The sequence below is a fragment of the Cryptotermes secundus genome, unplaced genomic scaffold (genome assembly GCF_002891405.2).
Source record: "Cryptotermes secundus unplaced genomic scaffold, Csec_1.0 scaffold1278, whole genome shotgun sequence".
Classification (NCBI taxonomy): Eukaryota; Metazoa; Arthropoda; class Insecta; order Blattodea; family Kalotermitidae; genus Cryptotermes; species Cryptotermes secundus.
In genome coordinates this window covers 1-27,079 of record NW_019727419.1, presented here as the reverse complement: position 1 = coordinate 27,079, position 27,079 = coordinate 1, and the positions used below count along the sequence as shown (strand labels likewise).

At 36.4% G+C, this 27,079-nt stretch overlaps 2 protein-coding genes across 4 annotated transcripts in view; one reads left to right on the top strand and one right to left on the bottom strand.

Moving 5' to 3' along the window:
- Positions 1-10,328, bottom strand: part of LOC111864803 (dynein assembly factor with WDR repeat domains 1) — a 34,102-nt gene extending 23,774 nt beyond the window's left edge. Inside the window, exons 1-3 of the mRNA XM_033751583.1 lie at positions 9,594-10,328; positions 8,466-8,588; positions 5,764-5,948 (exon numbers count right to left, since the gene is read on the bottom strand). Coding sequence (XP_033607474.1) covers positions 5,764-5,948; positions 8,466-8,588; positions 9,594-9,838 — 553 coding nt within the window. The 5' untranslated portion in view covers positions 9,839-10,328. The remainder of the gene's footprint in view (positions 1-5,763; positions 5,949-8,465; positions 8,589-9,593) is intronic.
- A 4,423-nt stretch (positions 10,329-14,751) lies between these two features.
- Positions 14,752-27,017, top strand: LOC111864800 (cullin-associated NEDD8-dissociated protein 1-like). 3 transcript variants are annotated; one of them, XM_023852314.2, is made up of 4 exons: positions 14,752-14,958; positions 15,233-15,402; positions 25,014-25,074; positions 26,644-27,017. In XM_023852314.2, the coding sequence occupies exons 1-3, from the start codon at positions 14,917-14,919 to the stop codon at positions 25,045-25,047; spliced, it is 246 nt and encodes an 81-aa protein (XP_023708082.1). In that variant the 5' UTR covers positions 14,752-14,916; the 3' UTR covers positions 25,048-25,074; positions 26,644-27,017. The 3 variants fall into 3 exon arrangements, with proteins under 3 accessions (XP_023708082.1, XP_023708081.1, XP_023708083.1); XM_023852313.2 differs by lacking the exon at positions 26,644-27,017 and having other exon boundaries at positions 25,014-25,287; XM_023852315.2 differs by lacking the exons at positions 25,014-25,074; positions 26,644-27,017 and adding an exon at positions 20,026-20,053.
- The last annotated feature ends 62 nt before the right edge of the window (positions 27,018-27,079 follow it).

Here is a 27,079-nt window from a genome sequence, read left to right as displayed (position 1 = left end):
CTCGGTTTGCAGCTGGACAATCATCTGACTTGTAAGGGACATATCAATTTTTTGCTTCACAAGTTGAGCACAGTTGGTTTTCTAGTGAAAATTATCCTATATATCAAATATAAATAGTCTTAAAGCTGTATATTATGCATATTATCATTCATTGGTGAAATATGCAATATTGGGGAAATACATCAGACAGTCATAAGGTCTTTGTTATACAAAAGAAAATAATAAGAATAATGATGGGAGTGGGCCCAACTCATACATGTAGAGATTTATTTAAAAAGCTTGACATACTGCCAATCCCATGTGTATATTTGCTCTCATTGATGATATTTGTTGTTAATAATCTGGATAAGTTTCAAACCAATAACTCTGTATATGTCACTGGTACCAGAAGGAATGACCACCTTCATATACCTTCAACACATTTATCGTTCTATCAGAGAGGGGTGTATTATTCAGGCATCAAGCTATTTAATACTCTTCTGTCAGATATCACAGTTTTAAAAAATGATAAAAAGCAATTTAGGTTTGTTTTACAAAATTATTTGCAAAGTAACGCATTTTACTCTATTGATTAATTTGTTGATAATGCAAGGGGCTCAAAAGTTAGGAGTTAATAAATGGTCTGTGTGTGTGAATTATACATCATTGAGACTTGCTTGTTGTAAGTGTAGTAGTATGTATGATGTCTGTTTTTGTTATGAAATTTAATATTTTATAATGTAACTGTTTGGATGATATGGCTTGCCAGTGTGTGTTGAATGGCAAGGTGTGAATTTGACGGTTTTTCCACGCCCCATGTGTGTTGTCCTGACAACTTGAGCTATCTGTGTGAGGCCTGATTATATATTTTATTGGACCAAGGACGACTGATGTGTAATCATGAATTCGTAATATGTGACATGTTTTATATCCAGCCCTACGGGGAGATGATTGGATCCATGAAGTGAAAAATAAATGTAAATGTAAATATAAACCATTTTTTTTAGCATTAAGTGCCTGCAATATATTATTAATTAAATTAAATGTAGCAGTTTCCATAGAGCTATTTTTCCTGAATCCATACTGCTCAGCAGCTAAGATGTTATCAGATATGTGTGTGTGAGGTCTATTAAAAATAACTTTTTCAAAAATTTTGGAAAATGATGTAGGTACAGAGATTGNTGATTGGATCCATGAAGTGAAAAATAAATGTAAATGTAAATATAAACCATTTTTTTTAGCATTAAGTGCCTGCAATATATTATTAATTAAATTAAATGTAGCAGTTTCCATAGAGCTATTTTTCCTGAATCCATACTGCTCAGCAGCTAAGATGTTGTTATCAGATATGTGTGTGTGAAGTCTATTAAAAATAACTTTTCCAAAAATTTTGGAAAATGATGTAGGTACAGAGATTTGCCTGCTAGATTTGATTGATTACATTTATTAGGTGTCTGTATTACAAATTCACTTGGTTACAACAGTTCACACATTTGACTCCTTCTGGATAATGAATCTCTCACTGTTGTATGGATCTTGCACTACCTTCTAGTTTTCTCTTCTTTATCCTTCTGTATTCCTCTGTCATATTCTGTCTTCTTTTGGTCAGTTCTCTCCCTGAGGTAGGTTCTGGTTGAACTGTATGGAGATCATCTCCTTGAGAGTTTGTTTTTTTTTGCGTCTCCGATGTAAGTGCCCGTTTCTGTATCTGTTGCCTAAGAGACATCTTCAGTAGTTCCTCTGTTGTCATGATTATCGAGACCTTTGCTACTAAGTAACCAAAGTTCCATTGTTGACCACATTACATGGGTTTCTCTGGTTGCTTCGAGCAACCCGTCACAATTGAATAGCATAGAATAAGTAGAAGGTTCTTTACAGACAATAGGAAGATTATATTCTGAAGTATCCACCACAGACCAAGTAAGCCTGTATGGGAGCGTTGATTGTATTGTATTGTATTGTATTTATTACACGTTCCAGCACTTCCATACAAGGCCGAAGCCATTGGTTACAGAACCTGTCACACCACAAGCTTGCTAAATCAGCAAGTAGCCAACAGAACAATGCACATAAATCCACAACAATAAATCAAGCATATGAAACCCTACACATACTGCAACTACATAACCTACCATGTGTATATAAAATATAATACAAAATTGGAACATATTGTAACGTGTTTAGTTACTGAAGACAACGTCCGGATTGTTAATTGGTTTATTTAACAACCTACAAGTCTTGGCTACATTTAATTATAACACTGTTATGGGTTTTCACAATGTACAAACCCTATTCAGTATTCCGTTCACTCTATTGTCAGTAGTCTCCACATTTTTATAACGTGGGAGTTATAGAAGTGCAACTGTATCACACACTCCCAATTATTACTCGGTTATCACGAACTATCACCGATTCTCACACACGCGTCCGTAACTCAGAACTTGAGAGCTAACTGTGAATAGTCTTCGCTGCTCCTTATTTAGCCTCGTTCCGGACAACACAGAAAACAGCCACGTAATGGGCACCACTGTTGTCTGGCGCCATGGTTACAGGTGTTACTGGCAATGCTATCGGGAGTTGTTTACGGCTGCATAGCAACCGTGGTATCCCTTGGCCACATCACCGCTGGCGGGATAGGGGAAGGGGTGTTGACTTGCCTGCTACCTTAGTAACGACAGCAGTCTGATGGTGTTATGTCACCGCTGGCAGGGGGAGGGGTGTCCTGCATAGCGCAACACGTCACACTATACACGACAATAGATCAAATAATGGGTCATAGCTAAACAAGAAACTATCCCTAATTCAAATATTCATCTAAAGTTTAATAGGATTTAGTATGTAAAAAAGCACTTAAAGCTGCTCTAACTTGCTTAATATTATGAATTAACTCTTTTATATTTAGAGGAAGGTGATTATAAAGTTTAATACCAAAATAATAAGGTCCTCTCTGGTAAGTTGTCAAATTTGTGTGAGGGCAATAAAGATCAAAATTACGCCTAGTATTAAGGCCATGAATTTGTGATGTCGTGTGATATAAACCCATATTATTCACAACAAACATTAATAAAGAAAATATGTATTGGGACTGCAATGGCAAAATTCCCCAATCCCTAAATGCATCTCTACAAGAGTCCCTAGATCTCAACCCACTCATGGTTCTAATTATTATCTTTTGAATTGTGAAAATGTGCCCCAAAAAATAATTCCATAGGACAAAAGTGAATGGAAATAAGAGTAATATACCATTTTTAATGTCTATGTGGGCATAATGGGCTTGATCACCCTCATTGAGTAACAAGCCTTGCACAATTTTGACACGAGTTGGGATATATGAGCTTTCAATAGCTAATCCCAAAAATTTCACATTTGTACTGCTTAAAATCACATTATTATGATAATTAACAGAAATTACACTATTAGAACTTGGCTTTATCTTAAATTGAACATGTTTAGTTTTACTTCTTTTGGCTTATTTTGGACTTCACCAATCGTCTGGTATGTAAAAGACAATGGGTGAAGTCCAAAAGAAGTACAGTATACACCATCGTCAGAATCCTTTCAAGTCTATATGTTTAGTTTTGTTAAAATTTAGAGTTAATAAATTGGAAATAAACCAATCATTAAGATAAGCAAAGGAAATATCAACATCATTTCTGTATTGTATACTATTGTAACTACTAATAACTAAACTTGTATCATCTGCAAATAAAACTGATTTGACTGAGTTATTAAAAATTTTAGGTAGATCATTTATATAAAAGAGAAAAAAGTGGACCAAGATTGGACCCCTGTGGGACACCATGCCTTACAATATCCCAACTGGAGGTACCAACGTAACTTAAGTCGGCGCTTGATATTAAAACTCTCTGATATCTATCAGATAAATAGGATGTAATTAAGTCACGAAATTTACCATCTATTCCATAAAATTGAAGTTTGTTCAATAAAATCCCATGATTAACACTATCAAAAGACTTTTTTGAGTCGCCGAAAATACCACCTACGATTTTTTGCTTATATAATGCTTCTAATATTTCATTAATTAATACGTAGGAAGCTCTAATAGTTGAAGATTGAGGTCTAAAACCAAATTGTTCATTAACTATAATATTGTGGTCATAGACATGCTGATTCAGTCTGGCTAATATAATCCTCTCAAAGATTTTTGAAAAGGAAGTTAAAAAGGAAATCTATCTATAATTAGTAGGATCATTTTTATGACCACCCTTAAACAGAGGCTTAATCTCAGCATATTTTAGCCTATCGGGAAAAATATCAGAAGGTAGCATTTTAATGCTAATATAAGTTAGTGAAGAAATAATGAATGGAGAACTAATTTTTAGAACTTTTAACTGATATTTCGTCATAGCTGTGAGATCCTTTTGTTATTAGAGATTTAATAATTTTAGATATCTCAGTAGACGTTACGGCATGGTATTTTATACTAGGGAAAGGATGGTTAGAAGCTTGTCGCAAGTAATCTAATGGTTTATTATTAATTTTAAAACTTTGTATTTATATTATTTTCAAATACAAATGAAGAAACTATTCAAGAAATCTGCTATATCTCGTCTATTAGTAATACCCTCTCCATTTACTTTTAATTCTTGAATTGTGTCTACTTTGGATAACTTCCAAGTTAATAGTTTTGTAATGTCCCAGACAGTTCTTATTTTATTACCAGAATTTAATACCTGTTTATTATAATGCTTTCTTTTAGCATACCTTATAACGATTTTAGTATCTTACAATGCTGTCTATAATGATTCTTCAAGGCCTCCTCATTACTATTCCTGCATAATAAGTAAAGATCTCTTTTATGCCTACAGGAGATACTTATGTCAAGGGTAATTTATGAATTATTATTGGATTTAATTATCTGTTCTTTTAGAGGAAAACTTGAATAGACTATTCTGGGAAATAAGTTAAGAAAAGAATTATACGTTGTATTTACGTCGTTAGCACCAAAGACTGAGTCCAAAGTTTTGAAACTCAGCTTATATTTGAAATCCAACTCAGTAGCCTGATCAATTTTCCTTATTTTTTCCCCCTGACACTCCCATTCTTAATAAAAGCTTTAACTTCTCTTAAAACAATTGGGCATCATGATCAGAAAGCCCATTACATAAGGGATGTATTACATAATTCCCCTGCAGAGTCGCATCAATAATTACATTATCTATTGCAGTTGCAGAGCCATTTTGTGATCTTGTTGGGNATGATAGATTTGAAGGACCAATTTAGATAAGTTTTTTGATGACTCTTTACTCGATGGGAAAATAAATTTGCCCGAATGTACATGTCCTTTAATCATGATTAATGACTGATGATCATCATAAAAGCAATTTTCTGCCCATTTGGTTATACAGGTAAGAAAGATAGACATACCACAAGAAAGATATGAGTCATCTGTATTCCTGCAGTGTTGTTGATATTCATACAGGAACTGACATTAAAATGAGAATGTTATAAATGCAGTAATGTGCAAAATATAGTGGATATTTTTAGAAATGAAACTAAGAAAGAGTACTACAGTGGTTTGATCACATGGGAGTGGAATAGTAACTGTTTGAGAACTGAAAACAAATAATAAAAGACCTACAGGAAGGGCAAGACATAAAGGAAGTATAAAAGAATGAAAGAAGTTGAAAACAGAAGTATAAAACTAAAATCAAGGTGAAGAGAAATATGTGCAGGTAGATAGCAGAGTGGAAAAGGGTTTATCTCACCCATATTACTTGTGAAAGTCGAAACATCAAAAGAAAATGGTTATATGATGCCCACCTGTGGCAATATGATAAAGTCTGGCAGTGAAATCCATGGAGCCAGTGCCCACCAGAAGCCTTCGGGGGTTGAACTGAACTGTGACCACCTCTGCTGTGTGACCCCACAAAGTGTTGTAGCATTCACCTGTCTCAGCTGACCACAAGCGAGCAGTTTTATCAAAAGAGGCTGTCAATATCTTGTCGCTGTGGGAATAATGTTTAAAATTAATTGATATGAATACTATTTTGGTTACACAGTCTTGAAGATATATATTCTATATTTGTTAAGGAAAGTTATTTTGTAATATTATATTTCAGCATCCTGTTACACTCACACAATATACATGGACAAATACCGTCTTAAGTGCAACAATTTTATTGTAGTTTTTACTTCTTTTTCCTCCTCCACACTACATGTTTCAGCCCTAAATGGCCATCATCAGGTGTGTATTACTCACGTAGCTGTTACACTGCTTGTTAAAATTTAAAATCACCAGTCTTTCTAATTGTATAAAATCTTTGTTAATCTACACGCGTCGATTTGATTTTTAAATTTGCACTTTTTAAAACTTTAATTCAAGTTAAAATGTATATAAGATCTCTGTTCTCTTTCTTTTTCAAATTTTTAATTAAAATTTTTCAGGGTACATGCCCTATATCTACGGTGCTGCAGCGGCCACTTCTTGTTTTTATCGCTGTTCATGTGTTGTCTGTAATATACAAATATTCGTGTTACTATCTTATGTTATGTTATGTTATGTTATTCTTATATATTTATACTGTTATTTGTGCTCACTCTGTGTGTGTCGCTGCTTATCTTTAATACGTTTGCTGTCTGGTGTACTGTGTGCTGTGTTTTATGTTCGTGAGTGTTGGATGGGGAATGGGTAGTGGGGGGAGGGAGGTACCGTTAGTCTGTATAGATTTTGTATATAGTTTGAAATATGGGATTGTATGTTTCTATGTGTGTGCAAATTTAAAAATCAAATCGACGCGTGTAGATTAACAAAGATTTTATAGAATTAGAAAGACTGGTGATTTTAAATTTTAACAAGCAGTGTAACAGCTACGTGAGTAATACACACCTGATGATGGCCATTTAGGGCCGAAACGTGTAGTGTGGAGGAGGAAAAAGAAGTAAAAACTACAATAAAATTGTTGCACTTAAGACGGTATTTGTCCATGTATAAAGTTATTTTATATTAGAAATGGGAACATATGATGTAGTCAGTGTTCTTGGCTACAGATCCAGTGGTCCGGGTTCGATTCCCGGCGCTACCAGATTTTTTCTGAGAAGTAGTGGGTCTGGAACAAGGTTCATTCAGCCTCATGATGATAATTGAGGAGCTGTTTCAAGCAAATAGACGCTCCAGTGTAGAAAACCGAAATTAACGGCCGTGGGGATTCGTTGTGCTGATCGCGTGACACACTCTATCTGCAAAAGTTGACACTGAACTTTGCTGCCAAGCGGCGGTTGCTCAGTTGGTATAGTTCGCTTTCAGACTAAAATCACGGAGTTTTTTTTTTTTTGATGGGAACATATAGGCCAGATGCACAAATTTGAACAATTAGTAAAAGAACTGAAGTTTTAGCAATGACAGTAGAAAACTTATCACATAGTATGCATGATCACGTATACTATGGCAATTGTGTACCAAGTTGCTGAATTTCTTGTTTCGTATATAGTGTTTCATTTAATTCTAACAGATTTATAAATTATCTTGTCATCATCACCAGAATAATTGAATGAAGCTGTAAGTATACACATACAAACTTTTTTGGTCAATTCTGTTACTCATTCAGATACTGTGGTTTTAAATTTTGTGTCATCCAGTCACTATTCCATATTATATGCTTTTAAATTTTCAGCTATCACTTGATGAATATACAGTATATTTCCTCCTGAGTAATTAAGTATTTTTCCTTTCATTTATTAATCTTTCCTGTTAGTTAATTTCTATACTGTGGCATAGTTGATCAACGCTTTGCCAGGCAACATCTCTAAATACGAATGTGCATGCAACAGTTGGGCAAGCTGCGTTTTTTGTGTGTATGGCAGCTGGCACAGGAGTGGTGATGTCACACATCAATAATAGGTGACTGTTACATGACTTGTGTTTCCTGCATGTCCATCAGTTTGCGGACATGTGGTGATGTCACAGAGGAACAATGGGGGGGCGTCACATGATATGTGTTTATTGTTGGTCTTGTTGGTCGATATCTGTCCCTCGGCTATATAAGTTAGCACAATTACTGAGCTGCCAGAGAGAAACAGTAGGCTCAGAAGCATGTGAGAAAGCAAATTGGAACTAAAAGTGACAGAGTTCTGAGTTCTGATTTCTTGGTAGGAGACAGCCACGGGAAGTTCATAGAAGACCTCTGAAGATTTAAAGTGTGATTTGAAGACTTTAGGTGTGCTTTAGTGTAGTGTTGATTGGGAGATGTGATTTAATGAGACTTTTATAGTTCCTCTGTTTTAGTTGTACCAGGATAGGACCAGTGTGTGTATAAATCAGCAGTAGTGCTGTATTTAAGTGTGATTAAGAGAGATTATAACCAACATTCTAATAAATCATCATTCTCAATATGTGTAGTACCCTACACTTGACAATATTTTGTAACTTTTCAAGACCTTGGAAATTAGTCTGGTTCAGTTATGCTGAGGGTATCCTGTCTGGTATCTTGAAGGTTGTATGATTTTCATCCATGATTTGTACTTACTCACATGGACTGTTGAATGCTACAGCATAAACTACATTTTTGTGACCTTCCAGGGTGACGAGTTCTTTGCCAAAGTCGATATCCCAAAGTTTGCAAGTACGATCATAACTCCCAGTGATACAGCTGAAATAGAACCAGTTTATTGTGTACATACACACAAGAAGTTCTGGGAAAAATTTACTATTCCTACTTATTTCCGATCGGACGAGAACCGGCGTTTTCAACATGGTATGGCCGTTGTAGCATAGTGGTTAAGACACTATGCTACAAGTCGGAAGGTCGTGGGTTCAAATACAGATGAGGTCATTGGATTTTTTTCAATTGACCTAATCCTTCCGGCAGCACTATGGCCCTGGGGTTCACTCAGCCTCTAACAGAAATGAGTACCAGGAATTAAATAAATTATTTTCCTGTGGAGTAGAGCGCGGCCGGCTCGTAAGGCTGACAACCTTACCGCCATCTCTGAACCCATTGTCTAGATAGTGTGGGACCCTTAACGTCTCACAACCCTATGGGCCTTCATGGCCTGTTACAGGGATAGCTTTGCTTTACTTTTATTTTACTTATTTCTGATATTTCATATTTGAGTCTATGTAGTCAGGTTGGCAGAAGTAGAAGTTAATGACCCATTTCTGTTCATTAAATTTACTATACATAACCCAAAGGTTTTGCACCATCACCATGTTTGTCATTTTTTATATGTCATATATGTTCCATACAGAATTATTAGCAAGTTCATGAGCTGTCTCCGTACAAAGTTCCAAAGAATTCCATTAAATGCCTTGGTCTGGACAACTAGTAGCCTAGCTGACATTTAAACGAAGTATGTCCCAAACATGCCGAGCATTTTCAATTTCTGTTAAGGGCAGTTGAAACATGGGTGAATGTGAAACTTGGAACATACACTTTAAACAACTGACAAAAGATTACTTCTCAGAATAAATTAGGGAGCTGAAAATAAACACCACTTGCCAAGATAAGCTAAGTGGTAATGTCTGGGGATTGAGCCATCACATGAATATAATCCTTTGCACATGCTCACAAGGAACTATATACCCATGTTTGAGAAGTAGAAAAGCAGTGATAGCTTTTACCCAAACAATCAAATGTAACTGAGATCAAAAGTACCGTTTTCCTCTCCTATCAAATGCAACATTAGTCAGTGGCAGCAGATGTGTCTTGAGAGTCTTGTACTTATGAAACCGATGGTTATTTGCATTGCTGATCTTTGTCTGGAGCTTAGCAAGTGACTCAGCAAGTTGAGGAATCACATTGGGAGTAACTAGAGGCTCGTCCGCTGCTATGGATGCTGCCAATTCATTGACATTAGTCCTGCAGGAAAAAATGTATAAGTAAATATAAGTTCTGTCCATGGATATACAAGGAAGCCAAAAATGAACCCTTAGGTTTCAGTGGCCTGTAACTCTGTATTGAAATATATTACCATTAAAGCCGACAGTGGAACGGTTGTCCATAGTAAGGTTCTTTTTTTTTTTAAATAGTATTCAGTGTGGCTCTTTCAAATATACCACATATATAACACAAGATAAGGTACGTTCCATGTGTATGCAGTTTACAGGGGGTCATGTTCCAGGATCAAACTTCTTCTGCTGTTGTCAGCAACAAATGGGTCTAGCATTTATTCTTCAATCTCTCATGGCTTCTGTTACAAACTGTAGCCTATGCTAGGTTGTAAACCTAGCCTCTCCTTTTTCATTCATGTTAAAGCACCTCTGTCACAGAAAATTAAATTTAAATTTGCAGTATGTCAGTTCTGAATACCCAGTAGCCTGTGCATATGATATAACAAACTCACTAACTTTAAGGTCTTTCATTCTGGTCCGTCACACTAACCAATTAACAATCAAGTTCCTTCCGTCAAATGTGACACTTTTTTAAGTTTTCCACCTCGTCAGCACCTGCCTNTCTGGGTAATTTTAACTATTTGTAATTATTTTAATTAACTGGAACGTGGCTATCTTGGACAAAGTGAAGTTTTGTGTGTTGGTGATTTCTTTTTCTACTATAAATGCCTCTGATGATGGCTCCGTGGTGAGCCGAAACATGTAAGGCAGGTGCTGACGAGGTGGAAAACTTAAAAAAGTGTCACATTTGACGGAAGGAACTTGATTGTTAAACTCACTAACTGTATATCAGCCACTATGACCTCTCTGTGAAATAGACACAATCCACAGTCTGCCAGTAAGACTGAAAACTACTGGGCTAGTGTTGTCTAATGCCATATATTTTACCTTGAAGAAAGGTTTAAAAGATCAAACATCTTTGTTCTTGTTTTTCCCCCTTGAACATACTCCAAGGCAAGGCCTGAAATGGAAATTACATTATCTGAAAATTAAGTATGGATTAATAAGCTGAACTATGATTCCTCATCACATGCTAGGTTGGAATTTGGTTAGGTTTTGTAATTAGAGTTTCATCAAGAGTGAAATATAACTGAATCAGTTAGTTGAAACAGTGAATGGCTAAAAGCAGACATGCTTCATTTTCCATCAAACTGAGTCAGCTCGTGGAATAGGAGTGGACCACTGACTTCAAAGACTTTCTTAAGAATTCCAAAAGTTAAGGCTAGATGTGGCTAATGTCACAAAAGAGGGGATAAATAAGGATATGGTAATAGACTAGAGACCTTTTGGCAACCCTTTCAACAAATGGTATCGAAAGAAACAAAACATAATGAAATAGAAAAAATAATAAGGTTAATGAAACCTAAATTAGCCTGTGGATATGACGGAATTACAGCCAAGTTAATAAGTGCCTCATTTATATCATCACTATTAACTCTTTGACTGGCGCGAAGGGTATTTAAATCCCACCCCTGTCCTGGCAGGCCCTTTAAACCTTATGTCGCTAAAATGCATGTAGTTACTTTTTCCTAAATAACTTCAACAAAAATTGGTTTTTAAAAACGAAATTATCAGGAACTAATTAAAATACAATATTTTATGCAATAAATGCCTTTCCATACCTCTTTATTAGTTTTTCTTCGTGCGATAAACATTAAAACATGAAAGTTTGCAGAGAGCCACACCACAGCCTTCACACATGATACTTGTTTCTTTTCTAACCTTGTGCTTAGCACTCACGCGACATTTTCTCAGGGCACCATTCTTTTTATTGTTACTGGGAGGAACATGGACCATTTTGTGAATTTTCAAGCCACACTCTAGACGATTTACTGGCTCTTTCACTGGTTGTCATTTCAAGGTCGAGGGCGGAGGCGTTACTGCACTCTAGTCTGACGCAATAAATTCGTCATCCACTTCATTCTTTGACTTTTCTCCCTCTCCACACTGTTTGTTTGGTTCAGTCATTTTTCTACACAATCCAATATAAAATCTTTGAATCTGTAATTTCTCTTCTTGTATTTTTCGTTTGTTGTGTTCTTTTTGAATAGAATGAAACTATTCAACCGCAAAGACATGTTTTGTCCATACCATGGGTGTGAAATAGGGGCCTAGTGGACAAATATTCTNTTATTGTCACTATCAACTTCATCCAATTCAGGAATCATTATTTCATCGCCACTATCATCATCAGAACAAATCTCGTTCACAACATTTTCCAACTGGTCTGTAGGAACACGAAGACACTTGCTGCAAGAAGCCGTGGTGAAACTGAATGAATGTGAAATATTTTCTGACCTTTTCCTTCTCAGAGGGTTCTGACAGTAATATAGACCCCCACAAAGTTTACAAGGGTTCTTTACAAACATGCACAAAAACTATCATATATATGTCTTTGGTTGATGTGTGCCAAGAGAGCAAAGAAGGGAAGAGATTGTCAAAGCGTTGAAACACGCCTACGCCAGGGAACGACTGGCATCGTCCGGGCATTAAAACACGCCCGCGCCAGTCAAAGAGTTAACATATACAGAATAAATCTCTGTCTACAGGAATTTCATTTCATTTTTATTCACCTTCCATAAATCCTGTCGAGAGTACATTCTCATGCAGATGTGGAGATTGTCCTTGTTACAGTCACAACTAAGATTACACTTGTCTTCCAATAGCATACACATTTGTAATACAGTACTGATAAATGTATACAATATAATAAAATAAGTTAATTTTAGTAGTAAGTAAGTAAGTAAGTAAAGTAAAGCCATCGTGGTAAGAGACCATGAAGGCCGATAGGGTTGTGAGACGTTGGGGGTCTCACATTAACTAGACAGTCAGCTCAAAGATGGCGGTAAGGTTGTCAGCCTTACTCCCCAGGAAAATTATTTAATTAATTCCTGGTACTCATTTCTGTTAGAGGCTGAGTCGACCCCAGGGCTATAGTGCGGCTGGAAGGATCAGGTCAATTGAAAAAATCCATTGACCTCATCAGGACTTGAACCCACGACCTTCCAGCTTGTAGCATAATCCCTCAACCAACTACGCTACTGCGTGCCCCCCTCCAATTTTTGTAGTAAGAGCAATGGCAAACCTTATACAATTTATACAGTTTTATACAAGTCTATTACTTAAAAATCCAATAGTTAAAATACAATGTCATTAATAAGTTTTGTATAACATACATTAATAATATAATAAATTGAAATAAAGACTAGTATACAGTGATATAAAGATTGTGTACTATATCTAAAATAAGTAACTAAAAAGTAGAAAACGCACTGACAATCTTGTCTTCTTTAAATTGTAAAGCAAGACAGCTACTTGCATCTTAAAAAGAATGTAATGAATAAACAGAATGTAAATGTAAAAGGAATATGTTATATGGGAGTAAAGAACTTTGACCATTTGCCATCTGACATTAAGTCTATGTTTAATGACACGAGTTTTAAATTTAAGTTGACAATAGNATGTCGTACATTCTGACCACATGGCTGTCCCAGTACGGTTCCAGGCAATGTGGTGGTAAGTTGGTTTTTCGTATGCGCACGTGCACGCTAGTGCGTATACTAGATGATATTACTGGATGTAAAAGTGGAAGTGTGTAGATCAAGAAATAAAAACCTACAGAAAAAAACCGAAAAGTTTTACAACAAAATGGACGTACAGTTGGATTTACATTGTATCATCAATTATTTTATTATAGTGTTACTTTGCATAGTGTGTGATACATTATATGTGGCCTATCATAGACGCATATGTATGTTTTATACTTTGTGATATCCAGTGGGATATATTGTATGATTAAATATCTTATTATTATTTTGTTATCTAGTATAAATGATGATGGATTCCATATCTATGTACATACATCTCTGGAAGACAGAAATATGAATATGAATATTCATAAAAGTGATATCCCTATGTACTTGTAAAACTCTTAAAAACTGAAACTAATAGCTTGAAGTTACAGCCTGTCTGAATCCTCATGCTGTATTTTACATAGCCATATACCTATGAATTTTTTTCTGAGAGTAAGAACACGGTGTAACCTTGAAATCCTTACCTGGAGGAAAATATCGAAGTAAAAACTTTTTAAGCCTCATAACAATAGGTTTGCAATACAGTCAAAACTTACTTAAAATTATTAAGTAGTTTCAGTGTGTTATAGTATGGCTGCATAAAGATTGTGAATGTATAAAATATGTTCACCAATACAGTGTCAATTGCATCTTTTCAAAGTAACTATCAAGCGTGCTTAGTTCCTGTAAAGACAGCCCACCATTTTCTAAAGTGTCTGTGGTTGCTAGGCAACCCAAGACGATTTATTCTGCCTCTGACCAAAAATGTACTGAGATTCCTTTCTGGAATTTTACTTTATTGATTTGTAGTCTCATTCCAGCATTCTTCCCCATTAATTTATGTGATACAGTTTAAAATTTGTAGCAAGCAGTTATAATAGGAAGTTCTCACTGACTCTAGTATTTAATACTATTCATTCTTGCTTTTCTATAAATGTTTTAAAATTGGCTAGATCAGTAATGCAGGTGACTACAACCTAGACAGACTCATTCTTACAGCATTTCATTGTAAACTTTTCAAGAAATGTGTTTGATGACAAAAGGGCCAACATTTCTAGAAACAGAGTAAGAACCGCTGCAGTGCAAGAGAGCAGGCTGGCAAAATTAGCCATTGTTTTGTGGGCTCTGGCTTCTGGAGGCCTGGTGGTTGTAGTCTAGTACAGCGGGAAGTAGCTAACCTTTTTATTGACTGAGCTCTTGGCAGTTGCTGCGGCCATTTTGCAGAGTTATCCTCAACGTTGAAAATAGATGGCAGGATTATACATTTGTGATGTCACGGCAGCAACATTGGGAGTCAATAACATTAGGTTGCAGAGGGCTAGTATTTAATGAGCTCAGAAGTAGGTCGAAGGTCGTCGATGGTCGTCGATGGTGGGGTGGGATAGTTGGGTTTGAGGTGTGCCGGTCATTTGTCTTGAATATTTAACAAACCTAATCTTAATACAGAATTGTCCCCTCCGATTTGTGCACTCTTAAATTCCATCTAATTGATTTATTTGCTTGCTATTCATTAAGATGGCGAGTGTATCGTGTCAAATAGCAAATTTACTAGAGAAGGTAAGTTAGTAAATTCCCAAGACATCTTAAACTGCATGAAAGTAGCGACAAAAGCATTGCACCGTACTTGATTTGCCATAAATAATGACGTTTTGTGTCATTAAATGCATGCAATATAACGTTAAGCGAAACTGTCGAGGATCTATTGAAATGATTAATGTGTGACTATCGTATCCATAAATTTTGAAAAGTGAACATCCCAATCTTTCGAGGTTTTTTGTTGTGTCTTCTAAAATTTAATATATACATGTTTTTTGCATGTATTTGGTTATAGATGACCTCAAGTGATAAAGATTTTAGTTTTATGGCAACCAGTGATTTAATGACAGAACTTCAGAAGGACAGCATTAAATTGGATGATGATTCCGAACGTAAAGTTGTGAAGATGTTATTGCGTTTATTGGAAGACAAAAATGGAGAAGTTCAAAATTTGGCCGTGAAATGGTAAGTTTTTCATGCCACTGTAAAGCATTTTCACTTGATATGCAAGATAATTATGAACTCAACAGATTTACACGCTCAGATTCATTGTTTTTTAAGGAAGAAATGTGATACATGTACCAAATGACAGAGTACAAGTGTAAGTTTTTTAATAGAAGTGTGCCTGTTCTGTAACATGGGAGATCTCCAAATGATGGTCATTTTGATTTCAAAGTATGCTAAGCGTGCATATGTCCACTGGCTGTAAGACTTGTTCAACCCAGATCATGAGATCTTTCATGCTCTGTGGCACAGGAGTCAGAAGAAGGCATCCAACATGAAGCTGTAACAGAAAGACCTGTTATGTGTGTCTGTCTAGCAGTAACAGCCTAGACTCATATTTGGGGAATGCTTGGTTTGAATTGCAACCAGGCCATCAGCTATCTTAACCGAGGTTTTTCATGGTTTCCTTTAGTGCCTGTAAGCAAATTCCAGAGTACTTTGATGAAACCATGACTCCTTCCTTCCAGATCCTTTCCAGTTCATCATTCACCCATCACCTCACCAGTTGACATTGTGTATGCTAGCTACTGACACTGTATTTAAAGAAGCCACACAAGGAGTCCATCAGACTTAATTCTGATGACAGTGGCCATGGAATTTTGCCATCCATATTCCAATGTAATCTTTATCAGGGATTCTGTTACTTGACCAATGTGTTACTTTCAACTTTATTTTCATCCGTAACTGAAGTGAATACAATTGGACATGTCTTGAAATAACGAATACATCACATGTCAAAGTCACATAAAATTTACACAGTGATTTATCACTATAATATAGCAACCATTATAAGGAACATAACATTAAAAAATACAGAAGATCAAAAGAAAAATGTCAGTAATATAAAACGTAAACACAATATTAAAAGTTGCAAACCAAAAGACAGTCAACAAGCTAGTCATCAATCCAACATTAGTTGAAAAATTCTTGAAGAGAATAGAAAGCGCTGCACAACAAATAATTTTTTAATTTCCTCTTAAAACATTAAAATTTTTAACGATTTTCAATTCAAGGGAAGGCAGGCAATTAAATATTTTAGTTCCCATATTAATTACACCTTTTTTACAAAGATCGGTATTTCAAGTAAAAAACATGAAAACACCTAGTAATGGGTGGGGAGGGGCTGGGTGTCAGTGTGTGTTTCACATTCTAGAGAAATTTAACATTCATATTTGTAGTTGTAATAAGAATGTGCAAGAAACCTTCGAAGGATAGCAGGTTTATAATTACTCTTGGTTATTAGGTACACATTTCTCTTCTTTCACATGCCTTACGTTTGCTACTAGGCTGAAGGATGTGGAACATCCAGTATGACCTATTAGCCACGTTTTAAAAGTAAGATGTGTCCCTGTAGATCAGCCGTGTCAAACATGTGGCCCCCATAGCCACAAAGTGCGGCCCCTCAACTTTTAGAACTAATTGATATTAAAATCAATATTAAAATTTTAGTAGAAATATTTTTTATAAATACAATTTTCCACCAGACAATACGACAAGAAGTCTCACGCAGACATAAATTAGCAGGCTGCAGGAAATTCAATCATTTGCTATTTCTAACATAATTTCTTGTGTAACCTCTCTTTTTACATATTGAAAAGTTGTTTGATACTTGTCAAAAATGGCATTCTCTTGCTTTTTAAAACTGTAAGATATGTGACTTTAGGTAATTATATTGAAATTATTCCTAAATAATAAATAGAATTTAATTTCCTTGTATCAAAATCTAATGCATATTTCTATTTTGAAGTGTGGCCCTGGACTATTATTTATAGGGTTGAGGTGGCCCTCTGTACAAGTTGAGTTTGACATGCCTGCTGTAGATTAATGCTCAGTTACTTAATTCGTTTGGAATTTGTCAATACATTTCTGCTGCTTTTGTGCAGGAGTCTAGCTTTGAAGTGAAGTGTGAATTTTAAGTTTGTTAAAGAAGCTCAGAGTCAATGTCCAGATTACCTGATTTAAGATGCCTTTGCAAAATATGGTGTACATTTTTCTTTGGAAGAGTGTGGGATGTTCTTCCAGCAAAACAACAGTGTTAATTTGTAGAATTAAAGTGAGCCTTCTCAAGAAATGAAATTCTTGTAATGAATTTTTATGGCAAATTGCTTTGAACAGTAAGATTCAAGGTCAGGAGAAGAAATGTTATTTTCTTTGTTCTAACTAAAAATATAAGTGAAAAATTAAATTAAAAAGTGTGTTTGAATGGTGGTTGGTTTGATGTTTTTTTATTGTTGATTCCTGCCTTAGTTTTCCTTTGTCCAGATGTCTTTAAAGGGGGTACTGACCTCAAAGACTCTTTTTATTTGAAAAAGAGATCTTGTATGGTCTAGGCAATGCACATCCGGCCCTTTGTAGCACATTCTTATAAAAATCTTATTCTATCATAGCAGTGACCCTGTGACTTTTGGACATCTCTCTTAAATTAATTATTAATATTACTATTACTGTTACTGAGAATATACTGTTAATATTTTATTCCTATACTTCTCGTTCTTTTATTAATTTCAGGAATTTTGTTTATGAAGTAACAGGTGCCTTGCACAAATATTTTTTCCTCAAGCCTTAAGAGCTCTGTAGTTAGTTATTTAGGGAGGGTAGGTTTCCCCATGTGCCATGACCAGTTTGATCTGTTGTGCTTCCCTCTATGATATTTTACCAGTCTCTTTAGCCTACCGATAAATTGTGCATACCATCTGTCCCGCCGAGCAAGCAAGTTCGGCCACTTGCTTAGCAGTGTCTATAATGCTTCCCCCATCTATCAGAGGCCTTAGAGACTATTGTTGGGCGGGAACGTCCTGGAATTTGGCTCAGTGATCCCCTTTGGGGATATGAGGTTCTTTACGTGCCGTAAAGTTATGACACGGGACACACAGCTTAAAGTCCCTCCCGGAGGACTTGTTCCCTGAATTTTTCTGCCCTTAAAAATTCGACGACCTCCGCCAGGTATTTGAACCCGCGTACCACGAGTCATGAGGTGGGAACATTACCTCTAGACTACGGAGGCCGCTTAAGAGCTCTGTAACTGATTTTGGGTATTTTTTTTCCTGTTCTCAGACAAAATGTCCATCATTGTTTCAGAGGTACATAGTGCTTCCACGTTCAGGTAAAAGTTGGTGACTACCTACATGACAGTATGATGTCAGAACCTAGATGGTTGTAATCAAAACATCCACCACTGTGAAAACCTCAGATGTTATTTTTCAGTTTGTTGTTACTAATGTGACCTACAAATTAGTGTTATGTGTTCAAAACATTCAGGATGCAATGACTAGCATCCACAATGCCCTTCCTCAGATATTCAAAATCATAAAAACAGGTTATTGCTGCTTTCTCCTCTATACTTGCTGATCATTTGCCACCATGTCTGTAAACCTTGCAGAAAAACGGCTTGCTTACAGGTGACAATAATGTGCAAACAAGAGAACAGTACTGTTACCATGTAACACAAATCGTGCATATTTTCTGTAATGTGTTTAAGAGAATCAAGCAAGATTCTTTGTTGCATGTTTTTTTTTCAGGAATCTCATTGTGTAAAAAGTATATAATAAAATATATTTAGCTTGTTGAGTATAAGTACATTGCAGACTACAAATTAGAACACAGCCAGTATATAAACATGTTTAAAACTTGCTTCTCTAAGCATATCAACCCATGGTACTTTAGTTATATGTGGCCTTCACAATTTTTGTGGACATATTGTCTCTTTAATGCAAAAGTAAATCTGCCTAATTTTAGCCGTTTCACTCATGCACCAGCTTCTATTTATCTTGGGATTTTTACTTCTGATAAACATATTCCAAATAATTTGTCATTATTTGATTTTAAACACTTGTGCATGGTGTACACTTTACAAAAGCAGTGCTAACAAATGATAGCAACACACACCTTGCATTATCACGATAAAATAAAACTAAACAAACAATCAAACTCCGTGGTTGTAGTCCACAAGTGAATTATACCAACCGAGCGACTGCTGCTTCTCGGCGAATTTAGTGCCAACTTTAAGAGGACAGAGGGTGTCACGTGATCAACGCAACAGATTCCTACGGCCGTTAATCTCGGTTTTCTAGACCTGAGCCACTATTTCCTTGAAATAGCTGCTCAGTTATCATGAGGCTGAGCGGACCCCTTTCCAGGCCCACTACTCAGAAAATCTGCCAGGAATCAAACCCAAATCTCTGGATATGTAGCCAGGAACTCTTGCCACTAGACAACAGAGTCTCGTGATAAAACAGGAAAGCTAAAATTATTAAGTCTTTTAGGGTGAATTATAATGACATGAGGTTGCTGAGACATTACATTTGGACGGGAGATAGTGATAACCTAAAATCTGAATTGTCATTACGGCATAGTGTGAGAAAACAGAAATACACATTTAACATTATAATAATGTTGGTGTTAAAAGTAAAAAGCTCATGTAACTAGATAGTTTTTGAGAAATATTAGATAGGCCATGGCTGCATCTTTTGTAAATTAACAAATTATAAATCAGTTTTGCATGTACAGATGCTCCAATGACATTTTCTGTTTGAATCAGACATCACTTAAAAGTTGTACATTTCTAAAAAATTTATTATATTTCAGGATACAATATTGAATGGGACTATTGTTACTGCCACATAAGAAAATTGATCTGATATCGATGTCGATGTCACTGAAGGCAGAGATGTAATGTTCTGCTATGGTCATTATGCCAAGAGTTATTAAAAAGCTGCATCATTAGTTCTTGATGCAGATTAGGCATACATATGGATTGACTCAGTGATCCCTCACCGTTCCCTTTTTAAGCGAAACAGAACTTGGATCTTAGGGTGTTATGAGATTATTTAATGTACACAGGCAAGAAATTGAACCTCCTGAAATGAGGAAGAATGATCTAGAATTACTGGGTTTTGGACTTTTCCCATCGTCCAGAATTGCATGTAATAAGAGGACACTCTGGGTCCTATATTACATAGAATTACTGGGTTTTTGGACTTTTCCCATTGTCCGGAATTCTAGGTAATAGAGAACTTAGAGCAGGCATGTCAAATGCAGCTTGTACAGAGGGCCACCTCAGCCCTATAAACAATAGTCCAGGGCCGCACTTCAAAATAAAAATATACATTAGATTTTGATACAAGGAAATTTAATTCTGTTTATTATTTAGGAATAATTTCAATATAATTACCTAAAGTGGAACACTTATATTTTACAAAGGCAAAAATAATACCGTCTAATGTGACTATTTAAGTTTTATCACTTGAGGATTTATCTCCCTTACATGTTTCGATCCTTAACGGATCATCCTCGGAGGGTATCAGTACTTTCGGAAACTACTATTACAATAGATGTTAATTGTATGGATACACATATGATGTCTAAAATGCACAATATACGCAATGTTCAACCTTCCACATTCACGGCGGCCTTCTTTGTGTTAAAACTTTTTCAAAAGTTTGTTTTAAAAATTTTCAAGATCAAGCTTAAAATTTATGAACCATACTGCTTTCTTCATAGTCACCGCCGTGAAAGCCTCAAATTCTACCCTTTGTTGTTTCCTACATGGGGAATATAATGTATCCCAGTATTTCAGGGATACTCAGGTTCGCCGAGCGGTGAGCGATTCGATGTACGGGGTTGGGATTAGGTGGAAAGACAACAGCAAGCAATTGGATTTAACAGTGCTATATTGTTAGAATAAGAGATGCTTGATGAAGTACAGAGAATTGGGCGGGCACTTTAAATATTCCCTACAAGGGTTGAGGCCGCAGCCCTGCTCGTCTAACCCTTGTGACAACTGGAATCCGACTCTCTGTGTCTCGCCTTCACCTCCAAGCTGCAGTCTGCCCTTGTACCCCAGTCAGTCTGGAGGTATCCCACCGCTGTCACCCTATGTTACGGCGCGAAGGGGGGCGTGGAGGATTCGCTTCACCCCTTCCGCCATCCATGCCGTTGCGCCCTTGGGGAATGGCCAGTTGCAAGGCTAAGCACTTGGTACTTGACTCGTTAACTACCTCTTGGCTGTGAGTTCACAGTCCCGATAACACAGGGAGGTACGGGAGAACGGGGGAATAGAGGGTGTGACTGGGGGTAAGTCATTAACACCACACATCCCCTTCACTCGGTCTACTCTCGTCTACTAATATATATACACTTTATACATATCACTTTCATGGCCGACAGTGGCCGGTTACGTACACATTGTAATTTAGAGAAAAATACACTTGGGTTCACAATCCCTAGCCTTCGAGGTACTTCCTACGTCCCCACTCAGGGCCTACTCTCTCTGCCCTAACCCTGTAACATGACACTTTAATAATATCTCACTGTATATCCATGACTGATATGAACAGTTCCACTTCCTTGGTGTAGGAAGCTGATGGTGTCCCCTCACCTGGTCTGGCAGGACCATGGCTTTGGCCCTCCGGGCATCTGGCTGGCTACTCACTTAACATTGTACACTCAGTTACGATGCTCAAAGGATTGATTGTTTGATCCGAAAAGATTCCATGATCGATTCAATGATAGACCTCTTCCAGTTGCGTCCGCAACTTTATAACCTTCCCCCTGCTGACTAATGTCTTGGGGTAAGCTCCGCCTCTTCACTAGAGCGAATTTTTCCCCAAGGGTCCGTCTCTCGTTGGTCAGCTGGGTAAAGAGGGTTGGATCTCCTCAGGCCGTCTCGCTGAGTCGGCACTCTGTACGCCTTGGCCCTACAGCCGTTTTCAGTCTCTTCCGCGTGAATCAGCGGTCTAAGCAATGCGACAAATTTCTACTGACGTCGCTCTTCCGCATTCTCTTCAAACTTTACCCTTCGTCTAACTTCTCTACTGGGCCCAAGATAACTTAATACCTAAAAGTTACAAAATCCCTTGCCGAAATTCTACGGCATTACAAAGTTTCAATCTTAATTACACCTAGAGGAAGTGAGTTGAGTGAAACCTTGTAATGATATGATTTGTTGTCCATACCATGAGGAACAAATTGGGTTTTTCATTGGAGTCTCTAGCTTCAACAGTTATCGAGATACAGAAGATAACGCAAACCTCCATTTGAGCCGAAAACGCGTTTTTTCGCGTTATAAAAACGGCTGTACCGGGAGAGCCGAGCGGATTACAATTTTTAAAAAATATTTTTGAGGTGTGAAGATATTTAAAAATACGTGTACAAATTTTGAATTTTTTTTTAAACGGTGAGTGACCTTCTGGATGATTTCACCCACAAGAGACTACCGGACTAGTAGGAAGATGTATCTTGTCTCAATGGTCATAAAAGTGAAAGTTTCTTAGCAGCCCATTAGAGAATGGCTGGGGGTTGCACGCTAGGTTTGAAGGTAGAAATCCCTTGCACTTGTCTGTCAGTTGCCACCCTCCTTGCCTTCTTACTACGCCTCGAAAAGGGATTTTTGGAAATACTTCGAGTGATGAGGCTATGCGGATTTTAGTGCATTAACCTTCTGAAATACAATAGTTTGTCCTTCACGACCTTTACAAACCGTTAGTTGGACAACCCTTCTGCAATTCTCAGAATCACTTTTCCTGCAGCCTGCTCCTTTATGTCTGCCTGAGACTTCTTGTCTTCTGGTCTGTTGGAAAATTGTCTTTACAAAAAATATTTCTACTAAAATTTTAATATTGATTTTAATATCAATTAGCTCTAAAAGTTGAGAGGCCGCACTCTGTGGTGATGGGGGCCGCATGTTTCACATGGCTGACTCTATTACCTAGAATTCCGGACGATGGAAAAAGTCCAAAAGCCCAGTAATTCTGTGTGTCACCCACCATCATCAGAACCCTTTAGAATCTAGTGGCTTTCCATTCTCTTACTATATAATGAACTGGGAGCAGGTGACACAAAATCTGAGGTTATGGTTGGTGCAGAAAATATGGCTGTGAAGGGGAACGAATATTTAAACAACGGGCAGCCTATGGAAGATATAAGAGGAAGTAACTTTGTAAATTAAGAGACTTTATGTGTGACTAAAGATGTTAGATAAAAAAGGGAAGAGTTACTATGATGAAGGAATGGCACAAACAAACATATTATAAATTATTGTGACTCCAGAATACCTAGGAAAAGGAAAAATCAGCAGATAAATGATCTTATGCATACCCAGAATGAAAATATGGAATCTAAAAATAAAATTCAAACTATAATTAATGGCTATGTTTTGGAAACTAGGGATTTTTAATATTGCTTTCAAGAACAATTAAACATCTCTTACTCAAAGTACTTTAAATGATTTGTATGCTGAATTGTTAGATGATAGATCTAGTATTCCTAACTGCAAGAAACACAAAGTACTGCTTATAGGAGATAGTCATTTAAGAGGGTATTCTGCAAATATAAAAACTTATCTGAATGACCAGTTCCAAGTAAGTGGTTTTATCAAACCTGGAGTGGGAACAAAGAGTATATTAGAACAAACTAATAATGAGATTAATAAGATATTATCTAGTGATTTTATTATTCTTTCCTCTGGATCTAATGACAGGCAGAGTTAAATTAAGTGAGGTTTTTAGCGATTTAATCGATTTTATCAAGAGAATTACACTCACAAAAACTGTTTTATTAACATTTCCTACTAGACATGACTTAGAAGATGCTAATAGCAGTATTAATAATGAGATTGCCAAATTTAATAGAAGATTAATTAAATTGGGTAAACTGTTCTCTCATCTTAGTGTTCTTGTAATAGATGACAGTAGGCATTATTATACTAAACATGGGTTTCACTTGAATGGCAGAGGAAAAAAGATGGTTTCTCTTAATTTGGCTTATCTTATTTTTTCCCCGTATAAAAAAAGACAAGTAATTCGAGATGCAATATTATAGCAGTTGGCTATTATGAGTTTCAAGCCCAGTTAATTAGTCATTCCTCTGCTACCAATCATACTTTACCACAGAATACTGATGAAGGTAACAAGCGTAAACATATTAGAAAAAAGCCGGTAACAAGAACAGATGATTTTTATGGGAAAATTAAACCCAACTATTATTTTTAGTAACCAAGATTACTGTAATTTATCACACTTAAATAGATTGAATAGTAAAAGTGGTAAATCATGTGTCTCAAAAAAAAAAAATTAAATATCTACCATCAAAATATCTGTGGTTTGAAATCAAAAATCAATGAACTGCTAAGTTTCCTATACTCTGAGCTACCACATATCATTTGTATTAGCGAGCACCATCTAAAGAATGCCGAAATTTACAACACTGTAATGGAAAATTATGTGGTTGGGGCCAGTTTTTGTAGAATTAATGCTATGAAAGGTGGAACATGTATATTTGTTCTCAACTATATAATTTTTTTTGCTGTAAATCTTGATAAATATTATGTAGAATTTGATATAGAACTGTGTGTTGTAAAGATTCGACATGAACCATCATATATTTATATTTTATCTGTGTACAGAGTCCACTCCGGTATTTTTTAGTAATTTTATACTCAAAATGGATGATGTGCTCAAATCATTATACACATCAAAAACTGAATTCATTATACTCGTATGTGGCGATTTCAATATTGATTACCTCACTGATAATCGTAAAAAGAATCAACTCAGTTCCCTATGTTTCTGTTTCAGTGATGTTAAGAGGTTGGCTGCCCTGTCACTGTGACCTGAATGTCCGGTGTACACCATCAAGGTATTTAATTGTTTGTTGCATCCTGTTGTGTATTTTAATGAATATTAGAGTTAATTTTACATGATGGCCATCACGACAAGGAACGTAATAGACCCAACATCAGAGGACGCCGAAGAACAACAAGACCTTCAAAAGTGAAAGTACAGTCAATGTGATGAGTTGAAGTTTATTTTCATGAACTTTTTAACCAAGTGGTAATAATATAACTAGCTACAGTGAACTAAATTTTAAATTTTAACTTTTAACATTTGTATTTTTAACTTATATTTTATAAGAAAAACTTGACATATTATTTGAGCGTGGACCTGAACAGGATACAGGATCAAAATAAGTGGAAAAACGAATGTGATTGCGTGTGATTGTGCAACTGTGTTCATACACCTGAGGATGACCTCTTGAGGTCGAAACATGTAGTGCGACAGTAAATAAAAAACGTGTTGTGTGGTCGGTAAAATTTACTCTAATATTCACCATCAAGGTACGTTTCTTTCCTGGTATGAAGAGGTGTTTATAAATAATAAGATGTCATGAGTATGTTTATATACATATGTACAAGTTGTGATTAATTATCTGCCTGAAAGTATATGATAAAAGATTCGGTGAGATAGTGCAGTTGTTAGGCTTTAATGTGTGTATTATCCTGGACCAAGTAATGGCGAGTGCACCAAATTTTACAAACACGTGTTTCCTCTGTTCCACAACGAAATCGAAGTATTTTCCCTCTGAACCATGAAATTGAAGTACTGTATGTGCTAAGGAAGACTACACCATAATGTACATTTATTGATTTAATGAAAGTAATTGCATATAAGAATAGTGGGTGTATAGCAAGGCAATCTGTCTTTGAGGTTATTCTTGAAATATTGTCGCGTGTTGGGCGTATGACGCGACAAATAACTTCACGCCGTATTTTATATAGCGAATTTTATTTCACATTCGCACTTACAATCACCCAAATTACAGATTTACGATTATTGCTATCTGCAGTATCACAAATAGTACACCCCAAATGCCACAATACAAATGACTGGTTGCTGGCTAACTCGGAACTAATTCGGAGGTAGCTCGAGGACTAACTCGGCGGTAGCGCCAGGACTGACTGACTCAGTACAACTGACTGTGAATAGCCTTCGCTGCTCCTTATGTAGCCTTGATCGGACAATACGGAAAACGGCCACGTAATGGGCACCCTTGTTGCCTGGCGCTGTGTGGCTAGTAACGCTAGCGGTAGTAACCGCTGTTACTACCGTAACAATCCTGTTGCGTCACCGTTACGTTACCGTGCGGAGGAGGGGGAGGGGAGCGCTGACTCACCCGCCGCGTCACTGCTGGTGGGGGGGTTCTCCTTTGCGCAACATGTCACAATATTATTAATAATCTCGTGTGAAATATGTAGAGTGGTTTGCAAGAAATGTGTTTTAGTGGTTATGTGGATAGAGAGTGAAATATATTTTATGAGTGCATATTTGGTATGACAGAAAACGGTGTTGTTTTGGTATGTAGCCTCGGAATATTACATGTGTGTGTAGGTTATTACTCAGAATGATACATTTTTTTGCATTCTTACAGGTATTTGTAAGAAGAGGCTGCAAAGTGAATTTCTAGTTCCCATTGAAGAAGTTATTTTTTGAATTTATGTCTTGGTTGTGTGTGACAGAGCTGTGTAATAGTGTATGTTGTTTTGGTTACAATAATGACGAGTGTAAAGTGAAGTTTAATTTCTCTAGTGTGAACATTCTATCTTTGTGTATAATGTATAGTGATGTGTAGTGAGTGTAGTTAGCAGTGATTTCAAGAATGGATAAGATTTCCATTCACCCACAGATGATTCAAAATTTCCCATTTTATGTACACATCTTGTTTGTATGAAGAATTCTTGTTTATAACAAGGTGGTATTATAAGTGGAACACATGCTGTGATTGGTGTCATGCTGGCAATCCTGTTAAATGATAGTGCAATATGTGCACAGTGGTGTGTATGGTTTGTGTTATAGCCTGAAGAAAG

What these genes read in the sequence shown, in the direction of transcription:
- LOC111864800 (XM_023852314.2), top strand. Translation starts at nt 14,917, where the DNA reads ATGGCGAGTGTATCGTGTCAAATAGCAAATTTACTAGAGAAG. An exon ending in TAGCAAATTTACTAGAGAAG is followed by an intron (nt 14,959 to 15,232) that starts GTAAGTTAGTAA and finishes ATTTGGTTATAG; the next exon opens with ATGACCTCAAGTGATAAAGA. An exon ending in CAAAATTTGGCCGTGAAATG is followed by an intron (nt 15,403 to 25,013) that starts GTAAGTTTTTCA and finishes TTTCTGTTTCAG; the next exon opens with TGATGTTAAGAGGTTGGCTG.